Genomic DNA, 24516 nt, shown 5'->3' on the forward strand with positions numbered 1-24516 from the left:
CTTCTGATATTATGGCAATCATATTTTAGTAAGTTAATTGAAATGATGTAAAGTACGATCACCAATTTAAAATAAGTATAATGTACAATAATCTTCATATTCAATTATCCTATATATTTTTTAGTATTTTATATTTGAAATTAAAAAATTAAAACTGCATGCATGATTTTGCATAACAATGGTATGTTAAAACTGAGAATCTTTTTCCGATTCAGATATCACAAACATAAAAATTCAAATGTATATCAATATGGACAGAGAACATATATATATTATTATCAGATAATCATTTAGGTAGAATTTTTTTAATTGTTAAATAAGATGTTAACTGTAATTATTATCTCTAATTACTAAAAAATTCTCCATAGTCCATACGTTGACGATATTGTAATTTTAATTTTATTAAATTAACAAGAACCAACTAATTGCATTATATATATATATATATATATATATATATATATATATATATATATATATATATATATATATATATATATAAACTAAATTCATAACCTGCCATAAATTAAATAAAGAAAACAAACAACCGAACACAGGCAGGCCTTGGATTTTCTATTTGGCTGCCACTATATAACTCTATACTTATCTTCATCATCCTCTTTTTTATTATATTTACTAACCTTAAAAATGCCTCTGCCTCAAACCTTTAAATTTCATGCAAAGTGTTGTGGTGTTTTTGTCACCTTTCAATGTCTGTTTAAACCCATTAAATATGAGTAGTTCTACTAAACAATTTTTGGCCGGCCACGTATATTATATCCTCTCAACTTTTGATTTTTCTATCTTCTTGTCTTAAATCTATGACTTTGATTCTCATTGTCGTCAATATATGAGTTATTAACTCATGTGCGGTACTAAATCTTTACCCGTAATTTCAACTTAATACCAAAACTTTAATTCGTATCAAAATGATAACCGTAATTTTTAACGATCGTATATTTTGATAAATTTAAGTAAGTGCATAGTTATACGATATTTGAAGATACAGGAATTTATCCAATTATTATCTACCACGTCAACATGCATCAAGCTGAATTTTTCCAAAACCATAACACGAGGTACTGCTTAAATATGAATTAAAATTTAAGTACCAAATTGAAACTACGAGCAAAAAACCGGTACCATAAATGCAAATAATCTTCAACTTGTAGCCTATTTCTTTATCACTATATATCTCTCACCAAGCTTCCAAACTAAAGAATCTCAACAATGACTAACTTTCTTGCAAGAATCACATCTTCTCTATTCAACTTAATATTATCATTTTTTCTTCCTCTTTCTTTAAGTGTTCTTGATCACCGATTCAATTCTTGCTTAACACAAAATCAAATAACCAACTTCACCATATTCAAAGAAAATGACTCCGCATATTACTACACCCTTCTTGATTATTCTATCCAAAATCTTCGTTTTTCAGAGCCCAAAATTCCGAAGCCATTAGCAATTATCTTGCCTAAAACAGTCGACGAGCTAGTAAAAATTGTAGCTTGCTGTAGAGAGGCAGTTCTTGAAATTAGAGTAAGATGCGGTGGCCATAGCTACGAAGGAACGTCGTCAGTAGCCGGCGACGGAGCTAAATTTGTGATAATAGACATGATGAATATGAATAATATTTCAGTTGATCTTGAATCTGAAACTGCTGTAGTGGAAGGCGGCGCGACTCTCGGCGAGACGTATTCGGCCATTGCAGAGGCAAGCAGTGTTCATGGATTCTCAGCTGGATCATGTCCGACAGTTGGCGTCGGCGGACATATCGGAGGAGGCGGGTTCGGGTTATTATCGAGAAAATACGGAGTTGCAGCTGATAATGTAGTTGATGCACTTCTCGTCGACGCTAACGGACGGTTGTTAGATCGGAAAGGTATGGGAGAAGAAGTGTTTTGGGCCATCAGAGGCGGCGGCGGAGGTGGTTGGGGTATTGTTTACGCTTGGAAAATCAAGTTATCAAAAGTTCCACACACCGTGACTTGTTTTATAGTTTCAAGGACCGGCACAAAAGATTACATAGCTAAATTGGTACACAAATGGCAATCTGTTGCACCAAAACTTGATGAAGAATTCTATATCTCATGCTTCGTCGGCGCCGGTTTGCCGGAAACTAAAACCCTAGGAATTTCAGCTACATTCAAAGGGTTTTATCTTGGGTCAAGAACCGAAGCCATGTCAATCTTGAACAAGAATTTCCCTGAATTACGAGTTCACGAACAAGATTATAAAGAAATGAGCTGGATTGATTCAATTCTGTTCTTCGCCGGCTTGAAACAAGGAGCCACCGTCTCCGACTTGAAAAACCGGTATTTGCATGGGAAAAACTATTTCAAAGCGAAATCAGACTACATCAGAACTGAAATTTCTTTTTCCGGTATAAAACTTGCCCTAGATATTCTTGAAAAGGAACCAAAAGGGTACGTTATATTAGACCCTTACGGTGGGAAAATGGATAATATAAGCAGTGAAGCTATTGCATTTCCTCATAGAAAAGGTAATATTTTTGCAATTCAGTATTTAGTGGAATGGAAAGAAAAGGATAATATTAAAAGTAATGAGTATTTAAATTGGATTAGAGAATTTTATAATGCAATGACACCATTTGTGTCATGGGGTCCAAGGGCAGCTTATATTAATTACATGGACTTTGACATTGGAGTAAATGAAATGATCAAGGAGAAGAATATTTTATCTCAGGATCATGCAGTGGAGATTGCTAGGGTTTGGGGTGAAAAATATTTCTTGGGAAATTTTGATAGGTTGGTTAGAGCAAAGACAATTATTGATCCTGATAATGTTTTCAGGAATCAACAGAGTATTCCTCCACTTGGTTCCAAAGCTGAAATCTAATACACATTAGAACCTTGTATAATTCATCTTTTGAATTCTAAATTTTGTCTGCAAGCATTTTTTTAAGATTTTTTTTATTTGAATGGGTGGAGTTTAAATACGGAAAAATATTATTTATCAACATATATATATATCTCATTTGCCGAACATATCATTTTATTAAAACTTTTATTAGTTTGGTTGATCATTTTTCAAGTGTAGCCAATTATATTTAGACTTAGTTTGTAGCCGATTTGGCACAATGTTGTATATGGCAAATAAGATAGATTTTGGTCAAGCAAACATATAATTTTGTGCATGCCAGTTCTAAACAAGTTGTATGTATATTTCAAAAAGGTTAAAAGAATAATGGATCTGTCAAAATTTCCAAATTACGGTATGTTTGGCCACCGATATAATTGTGGGCAGACAATTACAAATACCTATAAAATATTTATATTTGAAAATTTATTAAAATAAGCAATGTGCATAAAAATTTCAGTGTAGAAAATAATTTATTATGTTTTTTAGTCTTATTATTTTATCATATACAAAAATATAAAAATTTAAATTAAATTAAAAGTGTAGATTTTAAATTATGAAATTATGAAACAATATTTTTATAAATAAGTTAAATATTTAATTTCTTTAATATTTTGTACAAAAAGTTATAAGAGTGTTTTTGAAGAAATATTGTTGAAAGGGGGCCAATTATATAAAATTTAAATATAAGAATTGTATTTTAGAAAGTGGAAGATTTTTTTAGAAAAAAATTAAAGCCAGGGTCGTCCATAATTGGCATGCTCTGGCTCATATAATTTCAAATAAGTGATATATTTATAAATTATAATTTAAAATGGTAATAAATAAAAACTGCTATTCGTAGCTGTTTCAAGACGATATAAAACTTGTTGTGATATTCATCAAAAAAGAAACTTGTTGTGAAATTTAACCAGTGTTGTAACTTGTTTCATGCAGCCACCTGATTTTTCAGAGTTTAATGCTCTAATTTTTGGTAGACAATCTACTGCTCCCACATTTTCAAATCCAAAATTTCTTCCACCAATCTCATGTATTTTCTGACAAAAGTAAAAGAAAAGCAAACCGAAAACTGAATCAGAATTTTTCTTCGATTTGATATCATAAAAGAAATTTGGTTTTTAATTCGGTTCGGTTATGAAAGTTAAAATAATAACAGCTATGTTTTGTATAAAACAAACCAAAAATTTGAACCTAACGAAAGAATCAACTGACCGACTAATTTATGTTTGGTTTGATTTGAAAAAGTTTACATCCTTATAAATTCGATCCAGTTTGTTTTTTAAAAAAATAAAAAATTTTATTCTGTTCGAACTACATTGTTCGTGGCCGGACTTGCACGGGCTCGGACCGGGCCCAACTAGGCTTGACTATTTTTAATACAAGCTCGAGCCCTGTTCGGGTCTCATATTTACTATCCAAATCCGGCCCGTGCATTAATTCATACAGGCTTGGGCCGGATTTTTACAAGCTTAAATGGAAAATTATATAATAATAAAAGTCCCCGCCCGTCCGTAAAAAAATCAGACTTATTGCAAGCTCGAACACTAACCGGGCTTAAGATAGAAATTAAATGTCCAAACACAGACCAAATAAGACGGGCTTGGACCGATCAGACAAGTATCCAGGCCCTGATTTAGTTGGAACCAAATTACACACCCTTTGTGAGAGACAAGAAAAACAAAAACAATATAAGAATACTTAAAATCACTTGGAGAACACTTGTCAAATTTCCAATAACCATGCCTACATACTCTTGTTTAGTGTAGGATCGAAACTGATAACGTAGCTAGTAAAATAAAGGCAGTAAAGCGGCTTGAATTCATTAGGATAGGAAACAAGTAATCATTGGTTCCGACGCTGAATAACTCCACAACAATTTCTTGGTTTCTTTGTCACCTAATTTTTGCTTCAGCTGCTGCTTCACTTTCTTGAAATATTTCAGCTGAGTTTTAAGGCTGATCGTTTACAAATCAAAAAATTAACAAGCCAAATTAAAAATGTATTAACATTTTCAAAAAATATTAAAATTAAAGATTATATACCTTTTCTTGAAACGTTTCATCTGGCAGCTCCTCCTGATCAGGGCGAAGTCAGAAATTATTTTTAAGGGTGTCAAATTTTAAAATTTATTATAAAATATAAAATTAACGTTGTCAATTTATATAAATTCTGAATATAATTATGACTAATTATAACTAATTTATACAAAGTGTTTGTATAATTTGTTTTCCAATTGACCACCTAAAGTTCAATATGGCTTCGCCGCCGTCCTGATGCAAAACTTACTCTATTTTTGAAATTACGTATACCAGGCTTAAGATATGGCCTAATAAATGGCACCTTCAAATACTTAGCTACAACAAAAAAAAATTCTAAAACATTATACAAATTTTGTTACAAAGTAAGCAATAGATTAAAGCATATTTAATGTATAAAGATTTGTGATAATTTAAGGGTTCTTTTACCAATAAAATATGGAATTATTCGACCATCAGTAGGGATGGCAATAGGGCGGCGGGGAATCCCCATTCCCGTCCCCATTTAATTAATGGGGATAAAATCATTCCCGTCCCCATCCCCATGAATTTTCCATCCCCATGGGGATTCCCGTTCCCCTACAATTAAATATAATTTTATTATTTTCATAAAATATTTTAAAAAAATTAATTATAGAAAATACTATTATTTTTTATAATATCGTATATTTATAACTAAATAAAAATTAATAAAAAAAATAAATTAAATTATTTAAAATTATAAATAACATACTAAAATTTATAATATAATATAAATATGTATAAATATAAATCGGATCCCCATGGAGATGGGGATGGGGATCTCCATGGGGTGGGGACTATACTCCTCATCCCCTCCCCATCCCTGTGGTTGGGGTTCCCCATCCCCGTACCTATGGGGGTAATTGGTGGGGATTCTCCGCCCCATTAGGGGCGGGTCCCCATGGGGAACGAGGAATCCCCTCCCCATTGCCATCCCTAACCATTAGACCACCTTCCGGTAGGATACTTGAAAAACGTTTCACCAAATGGCCATAAATTTGCTCTGCCGATAGGGTTTTTGAGGTAATTATTGTTTCCATCAACAAATAATGAATCTCCAAATATAAACAAGGTTGTGTGATTATTTGGTGATGACAGATGAGTTTATTGGCTGATAAGACTTTAAAAGTACATCAAGAAACAGAAATAGGACCTTAAAATCACCATGCCTTCAATTCCGTCTATCCATATTCCTCTCAAAATAAAAAAATTCATTTATTTTAAGTATATATATATGCGTGTCTGTGTTCGAATTAGATTTTAATCAAGTTTTCAAACATTAGTATAAACCTCGGAATATTTCACATCGGTGGTGGATTCATCACTTTATAATCAGCTGACAGACGCGCATACTCAGTGACATCTGAGTTAATTGTTTTGGAATATCTAATTGCCAAAACAAGAAGTAATTTTTTTCCTTTTGAATTTATCGTCTTCATGGAAAGGGATACCAAAAAACTTGATTATTATGATATAATTGAGTTGCTTTGATAAGAAAGTAGGTCTTAACCTTGTTTATGATATAATGTTTAAAATATTAATTTGTCTGTTTTCTATAACAAGCTATAAGAGTGAATAGATAGCCAATAATACACAAGTTTTAACAAAATGTAAAATGTCATTATTTCAAAATTAAAATCTTCCAGCTATCTTCCAGCTATATCACAAATATCATAATCAAACTATCTAAATATGATGTGATGAATAGAAACTGCAAATTTTTTTATTAAATGAAACTTTCTGAAAATAATTAAATTCATATACTTATTATGCAACCAGCCTATTACCATTGATAATGATGGATTCACCAATTTAGCTTCAAATTTAGCCAGTTTGAGATGGATTCATCCAATAATGTATGATATAATGATCCGTTTGGAAGAGGGGTATAATTGAGCCGTTTTTAAAAAATTTAGAGTATATTTAAGATAAATATATTAGCAGGGCCTTGTTCATACTCCAATTTTAATATTAGGGGCAACACAGAACCTTTTCCCTAGAAAAAACCTGAAATTACAGGACATAGAACTTGCGATTCTAATTTACTCTTATGTCTTGATTCAAAAACTTTTCACAATCATCACCCATCATTCTAATACAAGATTTTCAGAGAGAAGCAATTGTTCAAGATTACAAGGCCTCGTAAACGCCGTACTCCCACTCCATAACAGCTCTGCAAATTGATGGTTAGCCTTCTCTGTAGGATGTCCGTCATAGAACAAATATTCATCGGGATTGTCACATAATTCGAACAAATTTCCCTTCCCTCCACAATTTCCCGTTCCCCTGAATCGTCCTCTGCCACAGCATGCCGATTTTGCCTCCTTGAACCCTGATATAGCGTATATTAGCTCGATTGAAGATCACACGGAAACTTTTAGAGTCTTACATAGCGTCACATTTTCATTTCTGAAAATATTTACGAAACTTCAAAATTTATATTCGTAATCTATTTTTGTACGAGCGTTTCTGTTTCCGTGCAACATAAATAACGTTATTAGATAGTTAAACTTTGGTTACATTATAGATAAAAGAAACTTACCATATCCGAAAGGATTTTTGATTCTTTCACTTAATGATTTGTAGAAATCAAAATCAGAATACTTAAATCCATGCAGCTGAGTCTGTAGCTGTTTCATGACAATAGAAAACTGTTTGTTGTGTAATTTAACGATTTTCGTAACTTGTTTCACGCAGCCACCCGATTTTTCAGAGTTAAATGCTCTCACGTTCGGTAGACAATCTACTGCTCCCACACTAACAAATCCAAATTTCCTTCCACCATTCTCATGTATTTCCTGACAGTCCATCAAATCAGAAATAGGAACATGCAAAAACAAAATCAAAAACCGAATAATCAACCAACGCGAAAAAATTGGTGCGTTTCAATTTAACATTATAATAAAATTTCAGGTGTGATTCTGGTTCAGTTTCGAAAGCAATGAATTCATGTTAGACTTTAGTACAAACCGAACTGAAAAACCGAAGCGAGCCGAGAAATTCATGCTTACTTGGAGGACTCTTGTGAGGTTGCCAATAACCATGCCTACATATTCTTGTTTAGTGTAGGATTGTAACAAACTCGAATTTGTCAGAATAGGAGACAAATAATCGTTGGTTCCAATGCTAAACAAGTAAATAGCTCTAGACAACAATTTTTTGGTCTCTCTGTCACCTAATTTTTGTTTCATCTGCTGCTTCACTTTCTTGAAATATTTCAGCTGAGTTTTAAGGCTGATCGTCTACAAATCAAGAAATTAACAAACCAAATCGAAAAAAGTACTTAACATTTTCAAGAAACATCAAATTTCAAGATCACATACCTTTCCTTGATGAGTTTCATCAAGAGCACCAGCTCCTCCTGACGCAAAACTTACTCCATTTTTGAAATTATGTTTACCAGGCTCAAGATACGGTCCAATGTATGTCAGATTCAAATACTCAGCTTTAACAAACAAAATCGGAACGAAATTCTACAAATTATGTTAAAATATTCTAACTAGAATAAAGGATATCAAATGTAAACATAATTAAGATAAGTTAAAGTCTTTTTTTACCTATAAAATCTGGAATTATTCGACCATCAGAGCACCTTCCGGTAGGATACTTGAAAAACGTCTCGCCATACGGCCAGAAATTTGCTCTGCCGATAGGGTTTTTGAGATAATTATTGTTGCCAGCATCAAATAATGAGTCTCCAAATATGAATAAGGCAGTATGATCTTTAGGAGATGACATGTGAGTTTGGCTTATAACTATGCTGATAAGACTTGAAAAGAAAATCAAGCAACATAAATGGGACCTTGAGATCAACATGTCTATTTGAGCTTTCAGTTCATTTATTTCAAGTTTCCTTTTTATATATGTGTTTGGATTAGACTTTAATCATGTTCTCAAACATTTATACCGCGGAATATTTCATATCGTTCATCATCACTACACGACTTTATAGACACGCGTACTCTATGCCATCACCGGATTAATTTAAATTTTTCGGGTATCTAATTGCCAAATGAAGAAACAAAATTATTCTCTGAGTTGATTGTACACCTCGTGGCTCAAAATCTCTTAGACCATGTTTGGTTCATGAAATGGGATAGCATGGAATAGAATAGCTATTCCATAAGAAATGGAATATCCATTCTTTAGTTTTTGAGAGGAGTACTTATTCCATAAAATCATGGAATAACAATTCCGTGGAATACCTATTCTATGAACCAAAGCAAAGAATTTTTATTCTATACGGAATAGCTATTCCATTCCGCACCTATTCCATGAACCAAACATGGCCTTACATCATAGTTTCTGATGAAAGGGACAGAAAAAAATTGATCATATTATGATATATAATTGAACTGCTTTGGTAAGAAAGTAGGTCTAATGAGACAATTTTGTTATAGTACAGTGTTTGATATATTCATTTGTCTGAGGGAATAGATTGCCAACAAAACAAAAGCTTTAACAAAATGTGAAATGTCATTATTTCAAAATTAAACATCTTCCAGCTATATTCCATAATTTACTAGTTTATCTATCTGTTGATATCATTAAGATCTTAATCAAATAATCTAAAAATGATGTGGAAGATAAAAACTGCAAAAAAACCAATTAATTTGATAAATGAAACTTTGAGAAAATAAGTTTATATATTGTGCAATCAACCAATTCCATTGAAAAGTTGAGATGCATACTATTGTAAGTATACTGAGCCCGGACTAAGCTAAAATTAGCCAACGCATAGCTAGAAAAGGCTAATTAGGCATTAATTATGAATGTACAAGGGTAAAAGGTAACTTTGTGGAATCCTACTCATGTAAAACTACTAAAATTCTGCCCATTTTATCGGGGAAAAAAAAACCTGCCTTTGACATGCAATATTCTGTCGCAAGAAGGCAAAAGTTCGACGCTAATTGATAGCGACAGATGAAATCCGTTGCTAATATCTAGAGACAGATGTTAGATTTTCATGGTTTAATTAACAAATAAATTGTTCCAACGGCTAATTTTTTGTTAAATAGAGACATATTTAGATTTTTGTAGCTAATTAGAAAATAAACCACTCTATGATTAATTCTTGCTAAATTTTATATCGACGAGGATGAGTTTTGACTAAATTAGTGACATATACTTTCTGTTGCTAAATTTGTCCTTAATTGATATTTTTTGTCGCAATTTACATAGCCATTTATGGCCGCAAATTTAGTTCTGCGCTTAACTATAACTTCCAGGAGTAAGCAATTTAGCTTGTTGTGCAGCTTGATAGAACCAAGTTTCCGCATTTTCAAAATCTGCTTATTACAGAATGACTTGTTCTCCTCGGTTAGTCATATGTCTTAACAGTCAATTTTTTTGAGTCCCGTAAACAAGCATCATTAAATCCAATATAGATAAACACGATAATAAATTTAAAGATCTTATTATATTTATTTGAAAATTTAATAACATAGAGAACCATCATTCGTGAGAATTATTGGAAATAATTACTCTTATTATGTATAACATGATAATTTTGGCTTTCCAACTATAAATGAAAATATTAACTATGTCTCAAGTAGAGTTTTAAGATTGTAAGGGCTTGTGTACTTTGAATTTCCACTCCACATGAGTTTAGACATTTCGTTGCTGAAATGCTCTGTTGGATGACTTCCATCAAAGAACAAAAAATCATTAGGATTCTCACACAATTCATAATCTTCAACTAAACCGCACCCGATTCCTCTAAATGGTCCACTTCCACAACACGCGGATTTTCCATCTTTAAAACCTTCAAAATGAAACACAATATTAATAATGATGATGATTTATAATTCAAGAACCGTGATGATCGCTTACTAAAAACCAAATTATGTCCTTCAAATTAGAAAATTATAATTTCACTTACCATACTTAAAAGGACTGTTAATTCTTTCACTTGTTGAAGTATATAAATCAAAGATGGAATATTTAAATCCTCCCAGCTCTTTCTTTAGGTCCTTAAGAATATTAGGAAGTGCCTTATTGTGTAGTTGTATTTGAATTGGAACTTCCTTGAAGCCAATTGGTGTATTATTAGTTTGTTCAAATGCTCTGGATACTGGTAGAGAACCCAAATCAACCAAGGTTGAGAATCCAAATCTTCTTCCTCCATTCTTATAAATTTCCTGACACGTCAACATTTTCTTAAAATCGTGGATTCAATTCCTTCAACAAACGCTCTTCTTTTCTGAAGATAAAAAAAAGTTGAACTAACGAACTTTTGCTCGTTTTGGTTAAATAATGGGAAAAACAATCAATTTAGACATATATAAAAAAATCAACTAAGTTTTAGTACAAAAAGGCTGAAAATGAACCAAAAAAAAGAATTACTTACTTTGACTACAGTGGTGAGGTTGCCAATAACAATTTGAACATACTGTTGATTGGTGTAATGGTGAAGTATAGTGGAATTTGTTTGGGGTGGTGCTGCATAGTCATTGACGCCAATATTGAATAAATAAATGGCCTTTGATAATAAGGCTTCGGTCACTCTATGACCTAATTTCTTCCGCAGCTTCTTCTTTACATTCTTGAAATAACCAAGTTGAGTAGTTAAATCTATCACCTATCATAGAAATAAAGAAGTTCATAGTAAAACACTGACTAAACTTTGTCCCTTGGTGATTAATTATATCTAGCAATTTTGTTTTATATATTATTTCAATGTTAATGTTTGCACTTTTAATTTTGTTTTAAAACAAGTGCTTTTATTGTTTTCGATCACCCCTGTGCTAAAAAATTAAAAATAAATTTAACATTTTTTTAAAATCAACTTTTGACCATTTTTTAGTGTTTACATTAATGTTTTTTCGATGGACAATAAATCGGTGTTTTAATTTATCAAAATGTAAAAGTGGCTGACTAATTTTATCAAGTTTTATATTCATGTTTTGTTTACAAATCATGCTAAAATTTAGAATTTAATTTGCATTTAACCCTTATAAAAATTTCAGTTTTCATTGTATTATTTTTCCATTTAAAAATTGAAAGCTCTTTTTTTTTTAAAAAAACTCAACTAAAAATTATCATTAACTCCAATCCGAAACAATTATATTGATAAGAAATATAAAAAAAATTATTTCCAACAAAAAAGTAAACAAAAATAAGAGGTCTAAGGATAACATACATATCCTTGAAAAGTTTGAACAAGTGCACCAGCTCCACCTGATGCAAAATTCACTCCGTTTGTGTATTCTTGATTTCCAGGTTGAAGATAAGGGAGAATTAGTGGTAGATTTAAGTACCCAGCTGCATATACCAAGTTTGCACATAATTATTCAATTTACGAAAAGACATGAAAAATAAAATAAGCGGTTAATTGAAAAAATAAATAATAATTTTAGCATATGTTTTACAATTTTAGCATAAATTTATAATTTTAACGATTTAGAACACGAGTTATTAAAATTTTGTAACTCAAATACTGATCAAATTTTCGGTAAACAAAAATCTGATGCGGATCTATTATGGAATCCACTGTTTTGATTTTCAAATCGACATTTCATAATCGAAAATTTATTCGGTGTTTTGAATTATAAAAAAATAATAGATTGTGTTTTAATTAAGTTATCAAAATTAAAAGTTTATATTAAAATTATAAAAAACATTAAAACATGACTTATTTTTTAATAACCCTATTAATAAATAACAATAAAATAAAGCAAACCATGTCATATTCTTACCAATAAAATCTGGAATAATTCGACCATCAGAGTACCTTCCGGTAGGATGCTTAAAGAATGTTTCTCCGTACGGAAAAAAGTTGGCCTTGTTGACGTCCGTATTCAAATAATTATTGTTTCCGGCATCAAAGTAAGAATCTCCGAAAATGAATAAAGGAGTAGCATTCTGTTTTATGGTAGCTGAATTACTTACAAGCAAACATGAATAGAAAATCAAAAGAGAAAATACACAAGACATGATTTGTGTAATTTCTGTATATGCTATATGCTATAGGCTACTCTTTTATAGTGTTCTTCAAGTTTTTTTTTTCTTGGTTAAATTAATTATTTGTGAGCTTCCCTTGAAATTTCTGATGTGTAAATTGGTTGGAGTTTTTAAATCCATATCTTTGAATTTTATGTTTCTTATTCTAGATGATTTTTACAACATAAATAATTAAGATAGAGTCATACATTGAAAAATTCCAAATTCAAATGACCAGGTGTACAAATAATTCTACAATATCCGGTTAAGAAAACTTTCAAATTAATTATCAATGCTTGAGGTTCAAGTATACTGGTAAGTATAATATTTGATATATGTAAAATATTATTCAGAGTTTTTATGAAATTGATAATGTTTAACTATAGAATACCAAATTAATTAATCTATAAATAAAATAAATGTGAGCAAAAAATTGAATGAAATACGAAATAAATAATATTATCATTAATATGTTAATTTAATGAATTTGTCCTTACATCACTTAATTTCTTTTGTTTTAGGATGATATAAAATAATCAGATAGTCCAACGGTGTAAAAATATTGTGACGCCATTTGAATTAATGGTAAACTCAAGCGCCTATCTGGATGTAACTGAATTGATGGGGGACTATTTTCATCCAGAGCACATTGGACTAATTAATTAAAGGGAAAATTAGGTAAATACCTAATTAGAGAAAATATTAATATTTTGTAACCTTCATTTAGTGATTTTATTGTTGTACCCTAGCATGTCTTTCAATATTTTTTTACTCTGTCTATTTAATTTTTATACTTAAATTTTACCTCACGTCTTTTTCTTTCTCACAAACTTTTTTTTCTTCAAAAACCTTCAGTTCATTTTCAACTCACTATTTCTGTCAAGATTTTCATTTTTATTCTCAACGATTTATTTCTTCTATATTCTTTCAGATCCGATTGAATTAAATAGATTGATTTTTCTAATTCTATTATCACCTTTTAAAAAAAAATTGTGAGTTTCAAAATTAATTTCCGATCTGCTTGAATTTTTAATTCGTAATCAAATCGCTTCAAATTTGCCTTCTGATTCCTATTCAACGATCATAACTTTCTCCAAAAATAAAGAAAACTGTAATTTATTAATTTATGTGTACTCATTAAAATCTATTAAAAACGGTTTCAAACGCAGTCTAAAATTTAATCATGTTGCTAACATTTGCACCTCGGAATATTTCACATATCGGTGATGATTCATCATTTAACATCCAATTTTATAGACACGTGTACTCTATGTTGTCACGAGATTGATTTTTTTTTTTAAATATCTTAAAATTAAGAAATAAAATTATTCTACAAATTGATTGTTCTCTTGCCTCAAAATCTCTAACATCGTAGTTTCTGATGAAAGGGACACTAAAAACATGATCATTATGAATTTATGATATATGATTGAACTGCTTTGTTAAGAAAGTAGGTCTAAATGAGACAACCTTGTTATGATTGTTTGATATATTCATTTGTCTGATCTCTAAAACAAGTTATAAGAGCTAAAAAGGACGAAAATTTTGATAAAATTGCAAATCCCATCTTGGAAATATTTCAAAAATTAAAAACTCTCGGAAACTCATAAGAAAATGTTTCTGGCCGTTTCGCTAAATAAAAAAGTTAGACAGTTGTGGAAAACCTAAAACATTCTCAACAAATAATCTTTTTAAATCAATTACACAATTGCTATTATGTACATTGCCTATAATAAATTTTATCTTTTTATTTTTATTTGGTTTATATATTTTATTTTTTTGTAATAATTGGCATATATAAATGCATAAAATAAAATTTAGTATATATAGAATTATATATTTTTAATATTACTAACATATCCCTATATTTTTATGGAGTAATGTTAAATAAATTCATAAACTATACTCCCTCCATTCCACATTAGTCTCTACAAAATTCCAAAATAGTTGACGTTATAAGCACTTTAACCTCTTTTTGACTAAAATAGCCTTTCTCTTTCTATCCACTATATTCAATAGGTTTTCTCTTCCCTAAACTATCTCCTCCACTCAAAATTTCCTTTTACTGTGTAAACATATTTGTGCATGCCTTTTTTTAAGGGAAAAACTCAGGCTTCTCTTTTTCATAAAGCTCACTTCTCTCCTTAATTCTTCGCCGATTCTTCCTCTTTTATTTTTCTACTTCCTTTTACTGGTTTTACTAATAAAAATGGTGAAAACTGAAATCAATTTACCTTTTTAATATTTGGCGGCCTTTTTTTCGGGAGGTATTCTAGTAGGACCAGGCTAACAATCAACAGTAGTGATGTTATGCTTGCGCTGCTGAAAAGGAAGGGAAGTGATCGGGAACCTTTCATCTCTTGACATTCATAATCAAGCATGGATCCTTTTTGGATTAGCTAATTGTCCTATGTTCACATCAAATTTGTTGTAATGTTCCACAAATGCCTTTGCTATTGCGTTTCGAAGCATATATTTTTCCAAATCACCTCAGTCTCTCTATCTCTAGTTCTCTACCTGTCATTTCTGTTTCAATTTTGATTTTTCATTTTGAAGATTTTTTTTTTCAATTTCGTTTTAATCTCAATAATCCCAGAAGATTTTACTTGATCTTTTGTAAAACAGATTTGACTAGCAATGTGATTGAGAAAAAAAAAGCTATTAATGGATTTGTTTTTGTTCATTCAACTACTGTTGAAATACAGTGCAGAGATTTGCAGAGACACATGAAAATAAAGAAGACGTGTAAAGGATAGTTTAGACATTTTTGTATGTATTAAATGCATTCTTAATATGTGTGCATCACTCTATAACGTCAAGTATTGTTATTTCAATTTAATCACAAACTTTAAAACGTCTTAATTGTATGCCTGAAGTTTCATTTTTCTAAATTTGATGCATATGCTGACATGACACTAATTCATTGGTGAGATTTTGCTGAGGTGTACATCATTTTTGGTAGTCACATCATCATATTATAACCCTATGTTTCGGATTGAGAAAAAAATGAAACTTACTACATACAATTGAACCTTTTTAAAGTTCGTGATTAAATTGAAAAAACAAGTATAGTTTATGAATTTTTATTCCATAGTTTACTACTCTATCTATCTGTTATGTCATTAAGATGATAATCAAATTATCTAAAAATGAGGTGAAGATAAAAACTGCAAAAAACCAATAAATTTGCTAAAATGAAATTTTCAAAAAGTAAGTTCATATATTATGCAATCAACCTATTCCATTGAAAATGATGAACCCACGATTTTAGCTTTAAATTGAGCCAGTTCATCATGAAAGTTGAGATGCATACTAGTGTAAGTATAATGAGCCCAGATTAAGGTAAAAATAGCTAAAGCATTAATTAGGAATGTACATACAAGGATAAAAAGTAACTTTGTGGAATCCCACTCATATAACTCAACTAAAAATCTGCCTTCGGCAATGTTATTTTCTGTCGCAAAAAGGCAAAAGTCCGACGCTAGATGATAGCAACAGACGAAATCCGTTGCTAATATCTAGAGATAGATTTTAGATTTCCATGGCTAATTATCAGATAAACCACTCCATGGCTAATTTTTTGTTAATTAGAGACATGTTTTAGATTTCCGTAGCTAATTAGCAAATAAACCACTCCACAGTTAATTTTTTTAAAAATTTATATATCGACGAGGACGGATTTTGACTAAAAATTTGTGGCGTAAATGTAATATCCTGATTTTTTTTTATTATATATTTTAAATTTAAAGATAAAATAAGAATTTAAAATTAATTATTTTATCTTTTTAATTTTGACACACGTGGCATTTTTTTAAATTTGAATAAAATAAAATTTTACAGATAAATGCACATTTTTATAAAACCAATTGAAAAGAATTTTAACCCTAATTTGCCTCTGCATATACGTGAGTAACCATTCCTTTAGAACCCTAATTTAAGAAAAATCTCATACTTAATTATCTCTATTCTCTGTACGGCTGAAATACATATTTGTGCTAATTTCTATTTTGATTCCTTGGTTTGCAACCACAATATAGGTAATACTTTTGCCTTTTTGTTAATCATGTCCACTAATTTTGCCTTCATCCAATGCCATGGATTATTCAAAACTTGGTTTCTTAATTACTACTTTTGAAGTAAAACCCATTCTGTTTAAGGTTCATTAATTATGCGTATATACTTCAGCAATTGCTTTTGTCATTATAAATACCTTATTGCTTATATAAATGGATATCTTTGAAAATTTCGATCAGTATCAGCGCCGTGGAATTGTTATTACTTAACGAACATTTTATGTTTTTTTTTATTCATCGTTCTTCGTTCAAATTCGCATTCCTTATTCTATTAGGAATTCTTATTAAATTTAGTCGATATATATTTTATAGGAACTACTCTTGCGTGGTTCATTATTTTTTGTCTTTGGTTTGTGACTAGTCTGAAATTGGATTTACTCTGCTTATCAAGTGAGTGGTAATTGTAGTGCACGACTAGTTTCATTTTTGTTTTAAATCAGCTTTCAATGTCATTATTTTTATATAGAGTATTTTATTTCAGTAAAAGTCTATTTGAACTCTTTAACGTATTTAATTGTTTTAAAGTGCCATTAGTGTCTTTGTCAATATTCTGATTATGATTTCCGTCAAATTTTTGTTTTCGGTACGTATACTTGACTTGTTTATTTGATTAGAATTTATTATTACTTATTTTCTTTGTATATCCGGATTATTATTTGTTTATACGACTCAGTCTCCGAATTTCGTTGTTTGAACTCTGATTATTTTTCTATGATTTGATTAAATATAATACCTATGATTTTAAACCGGTACACGTGCTCAGTATTTATTCTGTTTCTGGCTCTGTCGTGAGGAGCATCACGATATAGGATTATTAGCAGGGACGGAGGTAGGGTATGGCCAGCACGGGCCTGGGCCCTACCTCACTTTCATTAATTTTTTTTTTTAAATGGGTTTTTTGCTATTCATTTGTCCAGAGTTAGAGTTTTTGTTATTATAGATTAGAGTTTAATCAATTATTAGAAGAAAACTAAAATTAAAGTGGAAAATAGTTAGAGAGGGAATTAGTTAAAAAAAATAACACGTACACAAAAAACTAAAAAAGCGACACTGCACTGTGCCAGGTTTACTTTAATCTTAGTTTTACATTTCAATTTCTTATTTAATTATCTTTCGCCTTTGATGAAAAATGTTTATCTATTTATTTAGTAAAATCTGTGATTATATTTAATTATTGCAGTTTTACTTTTCAGTACAATTTTTTTTTGTGATTTCTATTTGCTCATATTAATATATAATTCAGTTTTTACGGGTTTGAATGTTTAGTAAGACGAAAAAAATCATTTGTTTCTTTTAATTTATCTATTTATTCTTATGTTTTACAGAAAAAAAATCTTTAAAATATTGATGATGAAGATATTTTATAACGGTTTCAAAAAATGAAGACTCACGTGACATAATTGTTTCCAATTGAAAAGAGATAATTTTTTAATTTTGTACTGTTTATTTTTTCACTTCTGGTTGTACTTTTTATTTAATAATTTTAAAATTTATATTTTTCGGTGTAAATTTTTTGTGGTTTGATATTTTAAATTTTAACTAAATTGTGCCCTACCTGAATTTGTCGTCTGGCTTCGTCACTGATTATTAGTCATACCATGCATCATTCTCTGAACTGTATTAGATATTTGCATTGATCTGAGTTATAGTAGATCAACACATCTGTTTTGATAGCGCGCTTTTCATTTATCTGGTCTTGATGATGTGGAGGATCATCACTCTGTGATACCGTACTGGGTGTTTTAAAATTTAACTTATTTACTTGATTATTTTTGCTTGTTCCTTTACTATTTATTTTATATTATGAATTATTGGATTTTCTTATTCTGATACGATTTATTTCTAAAAATGATTTATAAAATATCCATGTGTATGCATGTTTCCCCTTCTATTGTGTGCTATGATTATCATTCACTGGGCTTTAGCTCAACCAACGTTTTCTCTGCTGTTTTTGTTTTGTTTCAGATTAGAATAGCCGGTTCAGTTAGCAGTCAAGTTTGAGGAGCGTATTTCAAATTTCTTCTTTGGCTCAATTTCTGTTATTTTTGGGTCATACTATATTTGAATAAATTGAAATCTTTAGAATTCCGCATTTTACTTTTGGGATTACACTTTTGCTATGTTTGTTAAACTCATATTTCTTTTGTTGAGCTATTATCAAATTTATTTATTTTAGTTACTTTTTATTAGGCTTGTATAAGTTGAGATAACCTTAATTTATGCGCCGGTCATGATCTAGTTTTGGGTCGTGACAGTAAATTTTCTGCCACTAAATTTGTCATGAAATATTTCCTGTCGCAATTGATATGGCTACTTGTAGCCGCAAAATTAGTTATGCGTTTTACTTTAACTTCTGGGAGCTGTAAGCACTTTAGCTTGTTTTGCAGCTTGATCGAACCACGTTTCTGTTAGAGATGAAGAATTCGACCAACCAGAGATCGGTGGTCAAGATGCTCCCATTGAGTTTAAACCAGTTAATGATGATGACTAAGGTGCTCATAACTACCAGCAGATGTGGGTTCTCCAGTTTTACGGAGATCTGGTAGAGTTCGACAACAATCTACTAGATATTCTGAAAATTAGTATGTGTTATTAACGGATGGGGGAGAACCAGAGAGCTTTGAAGATGCTATGGATGAACACAAGTAGAAACGGATTGATTCCATGCAAGATGAGATGGGATTCTTGTATGAGAATGATACTTTTAAGCTGGTGAAGTTGCCTAAAGGCAAGAGAGCTTTGAAGAACAACATAGTCAGTTTGAATGACACTAATTACCACATATGGAGAACACAAAATGAAGGATCTCCTATTTGTGACGAAGCTGCATTTACCTTATTTTGCAACAAATAAACCCGAAGGAAAATTAAATGAAGATTGAAGAATGGGCATTTGAGCATGAACAGGTGTGTGGTTACATTTGACAGTTCGTCGAGGATGATGTGTACAACCACATTTATTGAAGAATGATGGTATAGTTGAGTTGTGACATAGACGACTCTGTCACATGAGTGAAAAAGGAATGTCGATATTGGGCAAGAGAAATATGCTCCATGGATTGGATCGAGTCCATTTGGAGAAATGTACTGATTGTCTGGTAGGGAAATAAAACAAGATTTCTTTCAAATTCTCTCCTCCTTCTAGAATGAAAAATGTATTAGATCTTATTCACTCAGATTTGTGTGAACCACGTTAAAAATTCTCGGTGTCATTTATTATTTTATTTATGCCGTCTTTATTTTTATTTCCGACAAAGTAATTACGTTGTGCCGCCCAACAGCTTCCGCATTTTCAAAATCTACTAATAGAATGGCTTGTTCTCCTCGGTTAGTATACGGCTCAACAGTCAATTTTTTTTGTGTCCCGTAAACAAATATCATTAAATTCAATATATAATCCGAACAATAAATTTAAAGATCTTATTATATTTATTTGAAAAGTTAAATAACATAGAGCACCATCATTGGTGAGAATTATTGGAAATAATTATTCTTATTATGTATAACATGATAATTTTGGCTTTCCTACTATAAATGGAAATATTAACTATGCATCAAGTAGAGTTTTGAGATTGTAAGGGCTTGTGTACTTAGAATTTCCACTCCACATGAGTTTAGCAATTTGGTTGTTGAAATGCTCTGTCGGATGCAGACTGCCATCAAAGAACACAAAATCATCAGGATTTTCACACAATTCATAATCTTTAGATACACCACACCGTCCGATTCCTCTAAATGGTCCACTCCCACAGCACGCGGATTTTCCATCCTTAAAACCTTCAAATTAAAACACAATAGTGATCATGATTTATAATTCAAGGACCGGGATGATCCCTTACAAAAATAAAATAAAATTATGTTCTTTGAATTTAGAAAATTATAGTTTCACTTACCATACTTAAAAGGGTTGTTAATTCTTTCACTGGCTGAAGTATATAAATCAAAAATGGAATATTTAAATCCTTCTAGTTGTTCCTTTAGGTGCTTGAGAACTTTAGGAAGTGCCTTATTGTGTAGTTGTATTTGAATTTGAGCTTCCTTGAAGCCAATTGGTGTACCATTAATTTGAGCAAATGCTCTGGAAGCAGGTGAAGAACCCAACTCAACCAAGTTTGAAAATCCAAATCTCCTTCCTCCATTCTTATAAATTTCCTGACACATAAACAAGGTCTAATCATTTAAAAGTATATTTTTTTTGTTTATATTCAAATTTTAAAAATCGTCTTTTTATTATATTTTTCGGTTTCAATTTCAGTTATATTCATTTTTTTAAATTGGAAATTTTCCTTCTAAAAACCTCCAAATATATTCTTTATATTTAGCATATATTCTAAATAAACCCTTAATATTTTAAAAGTACTAAAATGAGATTATGCATCAATATGAAGCACATAATTGAACAATTTTAAGTGAAAAACTGTAATTTTAAAAATGGGTACAATGATTTTAAAAATTTAAAATATAAATTAAAAAAGGCAAAAAGATAAAGTATTTTTGGATGATTTAGTCAAATTGTAATCATAAAATGGGATCAAACGTGGAAAAATTAATATAGAATTTGAAGAATCACATTGATAAGAAAAAGAACGAATGAACTATAACTCTAATGACATGTTAGAAAATATTTTATTAAAATTGTGTGTTCAATTTTTTTCACAAGCGCTTCTCTTTTTGAAGATGAAAAAAATTGAACCAAAAATTTCTGCTTGTTTTGGGTAAATAATAGGAAATATATATTAATTTATATATATATATATATATATATATATATATATATATATATATATATATATATATATATATATATATATATAATCAACTAAGATTTAGTACAAATGGGCTGAAATTAATCAAAATAATCAAGGTTTAAATAAAAAAAATCATCACCTTTTGCATGTTTTTGTATTTTACACAAACTTTAATTTTGACATATAAATACATGAAGTATCAAAATTTTGTTCATAAAACCATATTTGCATTATTATTTTTAAAAAATGGTGCCGTTTTACGTCCAAAACAGTGCCGTTTTAAGTTAAAAACGATGTTGTTTTATGTTCAAAACGGTGCCGATGTTATTATTGCAAAAAATTGATACCATGTATTTTATGCCAAAATTAAAAAACCGTGTTAAATATCAAAAACACGCGATAATTCGTAATTCTCGGTGCATTTAAACCAGAAATCAACTAAATTACTTACTTTAATTACAGCGGTTAGGTTGCCAATAACAATCCCAACAAACTGTTGATTGGTGTAGTGGTGAAGTATAGTAGAATTTGTTTGGATCGGTGCTGCATAATCATTGAGGCCAATGTTGAATAAATAAATGGCCTTTGCTAATAAGGCCTCTGTCTCTTTATGCCCTAATTTCTTCCTCAGCTGCTTCTTTACATTCTTGAAATAACCAAGTTGAGTATTCAGATCTATCACCTATCATAGAAATAAAAAAAAAGGTCCATAGTAAAACACTGACTAAACTTTATCCTTTATTGATGAACTATATCATGCAATTTTTATAATTTATTATTTCAATATTACTTTTTTTTTTCAATCAAGTGTTTTTATCGTTTTTGATCACTCATGTGCCAAAAAGGTAAAAAATAAATTTGATAATTATTCAAAATTTCTAGTGTTGACATTTTCTTTTGATGGACTATATAGATTGTTGTTTCAGTGAAAGTGGATGACTAATTTTATCAAGTTTTAAATTCATATTTTATTTTAAAATTATATTAAAGTTCGTAATTTTATTTGCATTTAAATCTTTAAAAAATTCCGACTTCGTTGTAATGTTTTTGCATTTAAAAATCGAAAACTTTTTTTTTTGTTTGTTTTTGAAACTTAACACTAAAGTTAATATGTCATTCAGTTTATCCCAAATTTCAACTATAGTAACTAATCTTAAAATGTTAAAAAAGGTCACAAATTAAATTTTAAAATTATTTCAACGGGAGGCCACTTGAATCAAAACACTCATATTTTGCATTTTTGCTACATGTCACGCTGGAATTATAAAAAGTGGATAACTCAATACTTTTTATTAACAATTGATATAACTTAGTTTTTTTTATTTTTATTTTGTAAATTGTGATAATTTTTCTAACGAATTTTAAACTGATCCGTGACCTCCCATTGAAATAAAATCATAACTGAGTGACTTTTTTAACGATTTGAAACATAATACCATTTCTACAATTTCGGATAAACTAATTTAATATCCAAAATTTATCAATAACTCAAATTCGAAACAACTATATTTGTAAAAAATTCAAATAAGAAAATATTTTGAACGAAAAAGTAAACAAAATTAAGAGGTCTAAGAATGACATACATATCCTTGAAAAGTTTGAATAAGAGCACCAGCTCCACCTGATGCGAAATTCACTCCATTTGTGTATTCTTGATTTTGAGGCTGAAGATAAGGGAGAATCAATGGTAGATTTAAATACCCAGCTGCATATACCGAATTTGCACAAAATTATTCAATTTACTAAAAAAATAGGAAAAGGAAAATAAGGGATTAATTGAAATAAATTTATATATAATAATTTTAGCATGTTTTACAATTTTAACAATTTAAAACACGAGGTATTAATGTTTTATAACTCAAAACACCGATCAATATTTTAATAACAAATGATGACGCGGATCTGTTATGACATCCACTTTCCGTGTTCAAATAAGCATTTTCGAGTAAAAAAATATTTTGTGTTTTAAATTGTAAAAAGATACTGATAGTTTTTATTTTAAATTACCGAAACTGAAAGTTTATATTAAAATTACAAAAGGCATTAAAAGTCATGATTTATTTTTTAGTTACCCTTTTAATAATTAACAATAAAATTAATCAAACGATGTCATATTGTTACCAATAAAATCTGGAATAACTCGACCGTCGGAGAACCTTCCGGTAGGATGCTTAAAGAATGTTTCTCCGTACGGAAAAAAGTTGGCCTTGTTGACGTCGATCTTCAAATAATTATTGTTTCCGGCATCATAGAGAGAATCCCCAAAAATGAATAAAGCAGTAGCATCGTTCTGTTTTATGGTAGTTGAATTACTTACAAGCAAATAAGAAAAGAAAATCAAAAGAGAAAATAAACAAGACATGATTTGTGTAATTTCTGTATATGCTATATGCTATAGGCTACTCTTTTATAGTGTTCTTCAAGTTTTTTTTTTGTTAAATTAATTATTTGTGAGCTTCCCTTGAAATTTCTGATCTGTGAACTGGATGGAGTTTTTAAATCCATATCTTTGAATTTTATGTTTCTTATTCTAGATGATTTTAACAACATAAATAATAAGATAGTCATACAGTGGAAAATTCCCAATTGAAATGACCAGGTGTGCATATAATTCGCAATATCTGATTAAGAAAACTTTCAAATTAATTCTCAATGCTTGAGGTTCAAGTATACTGGTAAGTATAATATTTCATTTAGGCTTAATTACTTAAAAACCACTCAGCTTGAACTTTTTTTTCGTTTATACCCTGACCTAGGAAAAAATTCATTTATACCCTGACGTATGTATTTATGTTTCACCTCTACCCCGAGGCAATAA

At 30.1% G+C, this 24516-nt stretch overlaps 4 protein-coding genes and 1 pseudogene across 5 annotated transcripts; 1 reads left to right on the forward strand and 4 right to left on the reverse strand.

Moving 5' to 3' along the window:
• Nucleotides 1–1230: 1230 nt before the first annotated feature.
• Nucleotides 1231–2956, forward strand: LOC126683081 (berberine bridge enzyme-like D-2). The gene has a single exon (XM_050378911.1). It carries the CDS (start codon nt 1231–1233, stop codon nt 2857–2859), a length of 1629 nt encoding a protein of 542 aa, XP_050234868.1. The 3' UTR covers nt 2860–2956.
• Nucleotides 2957–3761: 805 nt separating this feature from the next.
• LOC126681342 (GDSL esterase/lipase 2-like) lies at nt 3762–6104 on the reverse strand (annotated as a pseudogene).
• Nucleotides 6105–6837: 733 nt separating this feature from the next.
• LOC126680962 (GDSL esterase/lipase 2-like) lies at nt 6838–8791 on the reverse strand. The gene is made up of 5 exons (XM_050376283.2): nt 8495–8791; nt 8261–8382; nt 7949–8179; nt 7480–7735; nt 6838–7269 (listed from the first exon to the last, which is right to left on the reverse strand). Exons 1-5 carry the CDS (start codon nt 8751–8753, stop codon nt 7025–7027), a joined length of 1113 nt encoding a protein of 370 aa, XP_050232240.1. The 5' UTR covers nt 8754–8791; the 3' UTR covers nt 6838–7024.
• Nucleotides 8792–10337: 1546 nt separating this feature from the next.
• On the reverse strand, nt 10338–12907 carry LOC126680965 (GDSL esterase/lipase 1-like). Of its 2 annotated transcripts, none has more exons than XM_056105812.1 (5): nt 12635–12907; nt 12079–12200; nt 11287–11517; nt 10819–11077; nt 10338–10692 (listed from the first exon to the last, which is right to left on the reverse strand). In XM_056105812.1, exons 1-5 carry the CDS (start codon nt 12870–12872, stop codon nt 10478–10480), a joined length of 1065 nt encoding a protein of 354 aa, XP_055961787.1. In that variant the 5' UTR covers nt 12873–12907; the 3' UTR covers nt 10338–10477. The 2 variants fall into 2 exon arrangements, with proteins under 2 accessions (XP_055961787.1, XP_050232245.1); XM_050376288.2 differs by having other exon boundaries at nt 10338–10701.
• Nucleotides 12908–20344: 7437 nt separating this feature from the next.
• Nucleotides 20345–24127, reverse strand: LOC126680964 (GDSL esterase/lipase 1-like). Its single transcript, XM_050376285.2, has 5 exons — nt 23820–24127; nt 23282–23403; nt 22150–22380; nt 20844–21102; nt 20345–20727 (listed from the first exon to the last, which is right to left on the reverse strand). Exons 1-5 carry the CDS (start codon nt 24058–24060, stop codon nt 20498–20500), a joined length of 1083 nt encoding a protein of 360 aa, XP_050232242.1. The 5' UTR covers nt 24061–24127; the 3' UTR covers nt 20345–20497.
• Nucleotides 24128–24516: the final 389 nt, after the last annotated feature.

Source organism: Mercurialis annua, linkage group LG5 (assembly GCF_937616625.2).
Source record: "Mercurialis annua linkage group LG5, ddMerAnnu1.2, whole genome shotgun sequence".
NCBI lineage: Eukaryota > Viridiplantae > Streptophyta > Magnoliopsida > Malpighiales > Euphorbiaceae > Mercurialis > Mercurialis annua.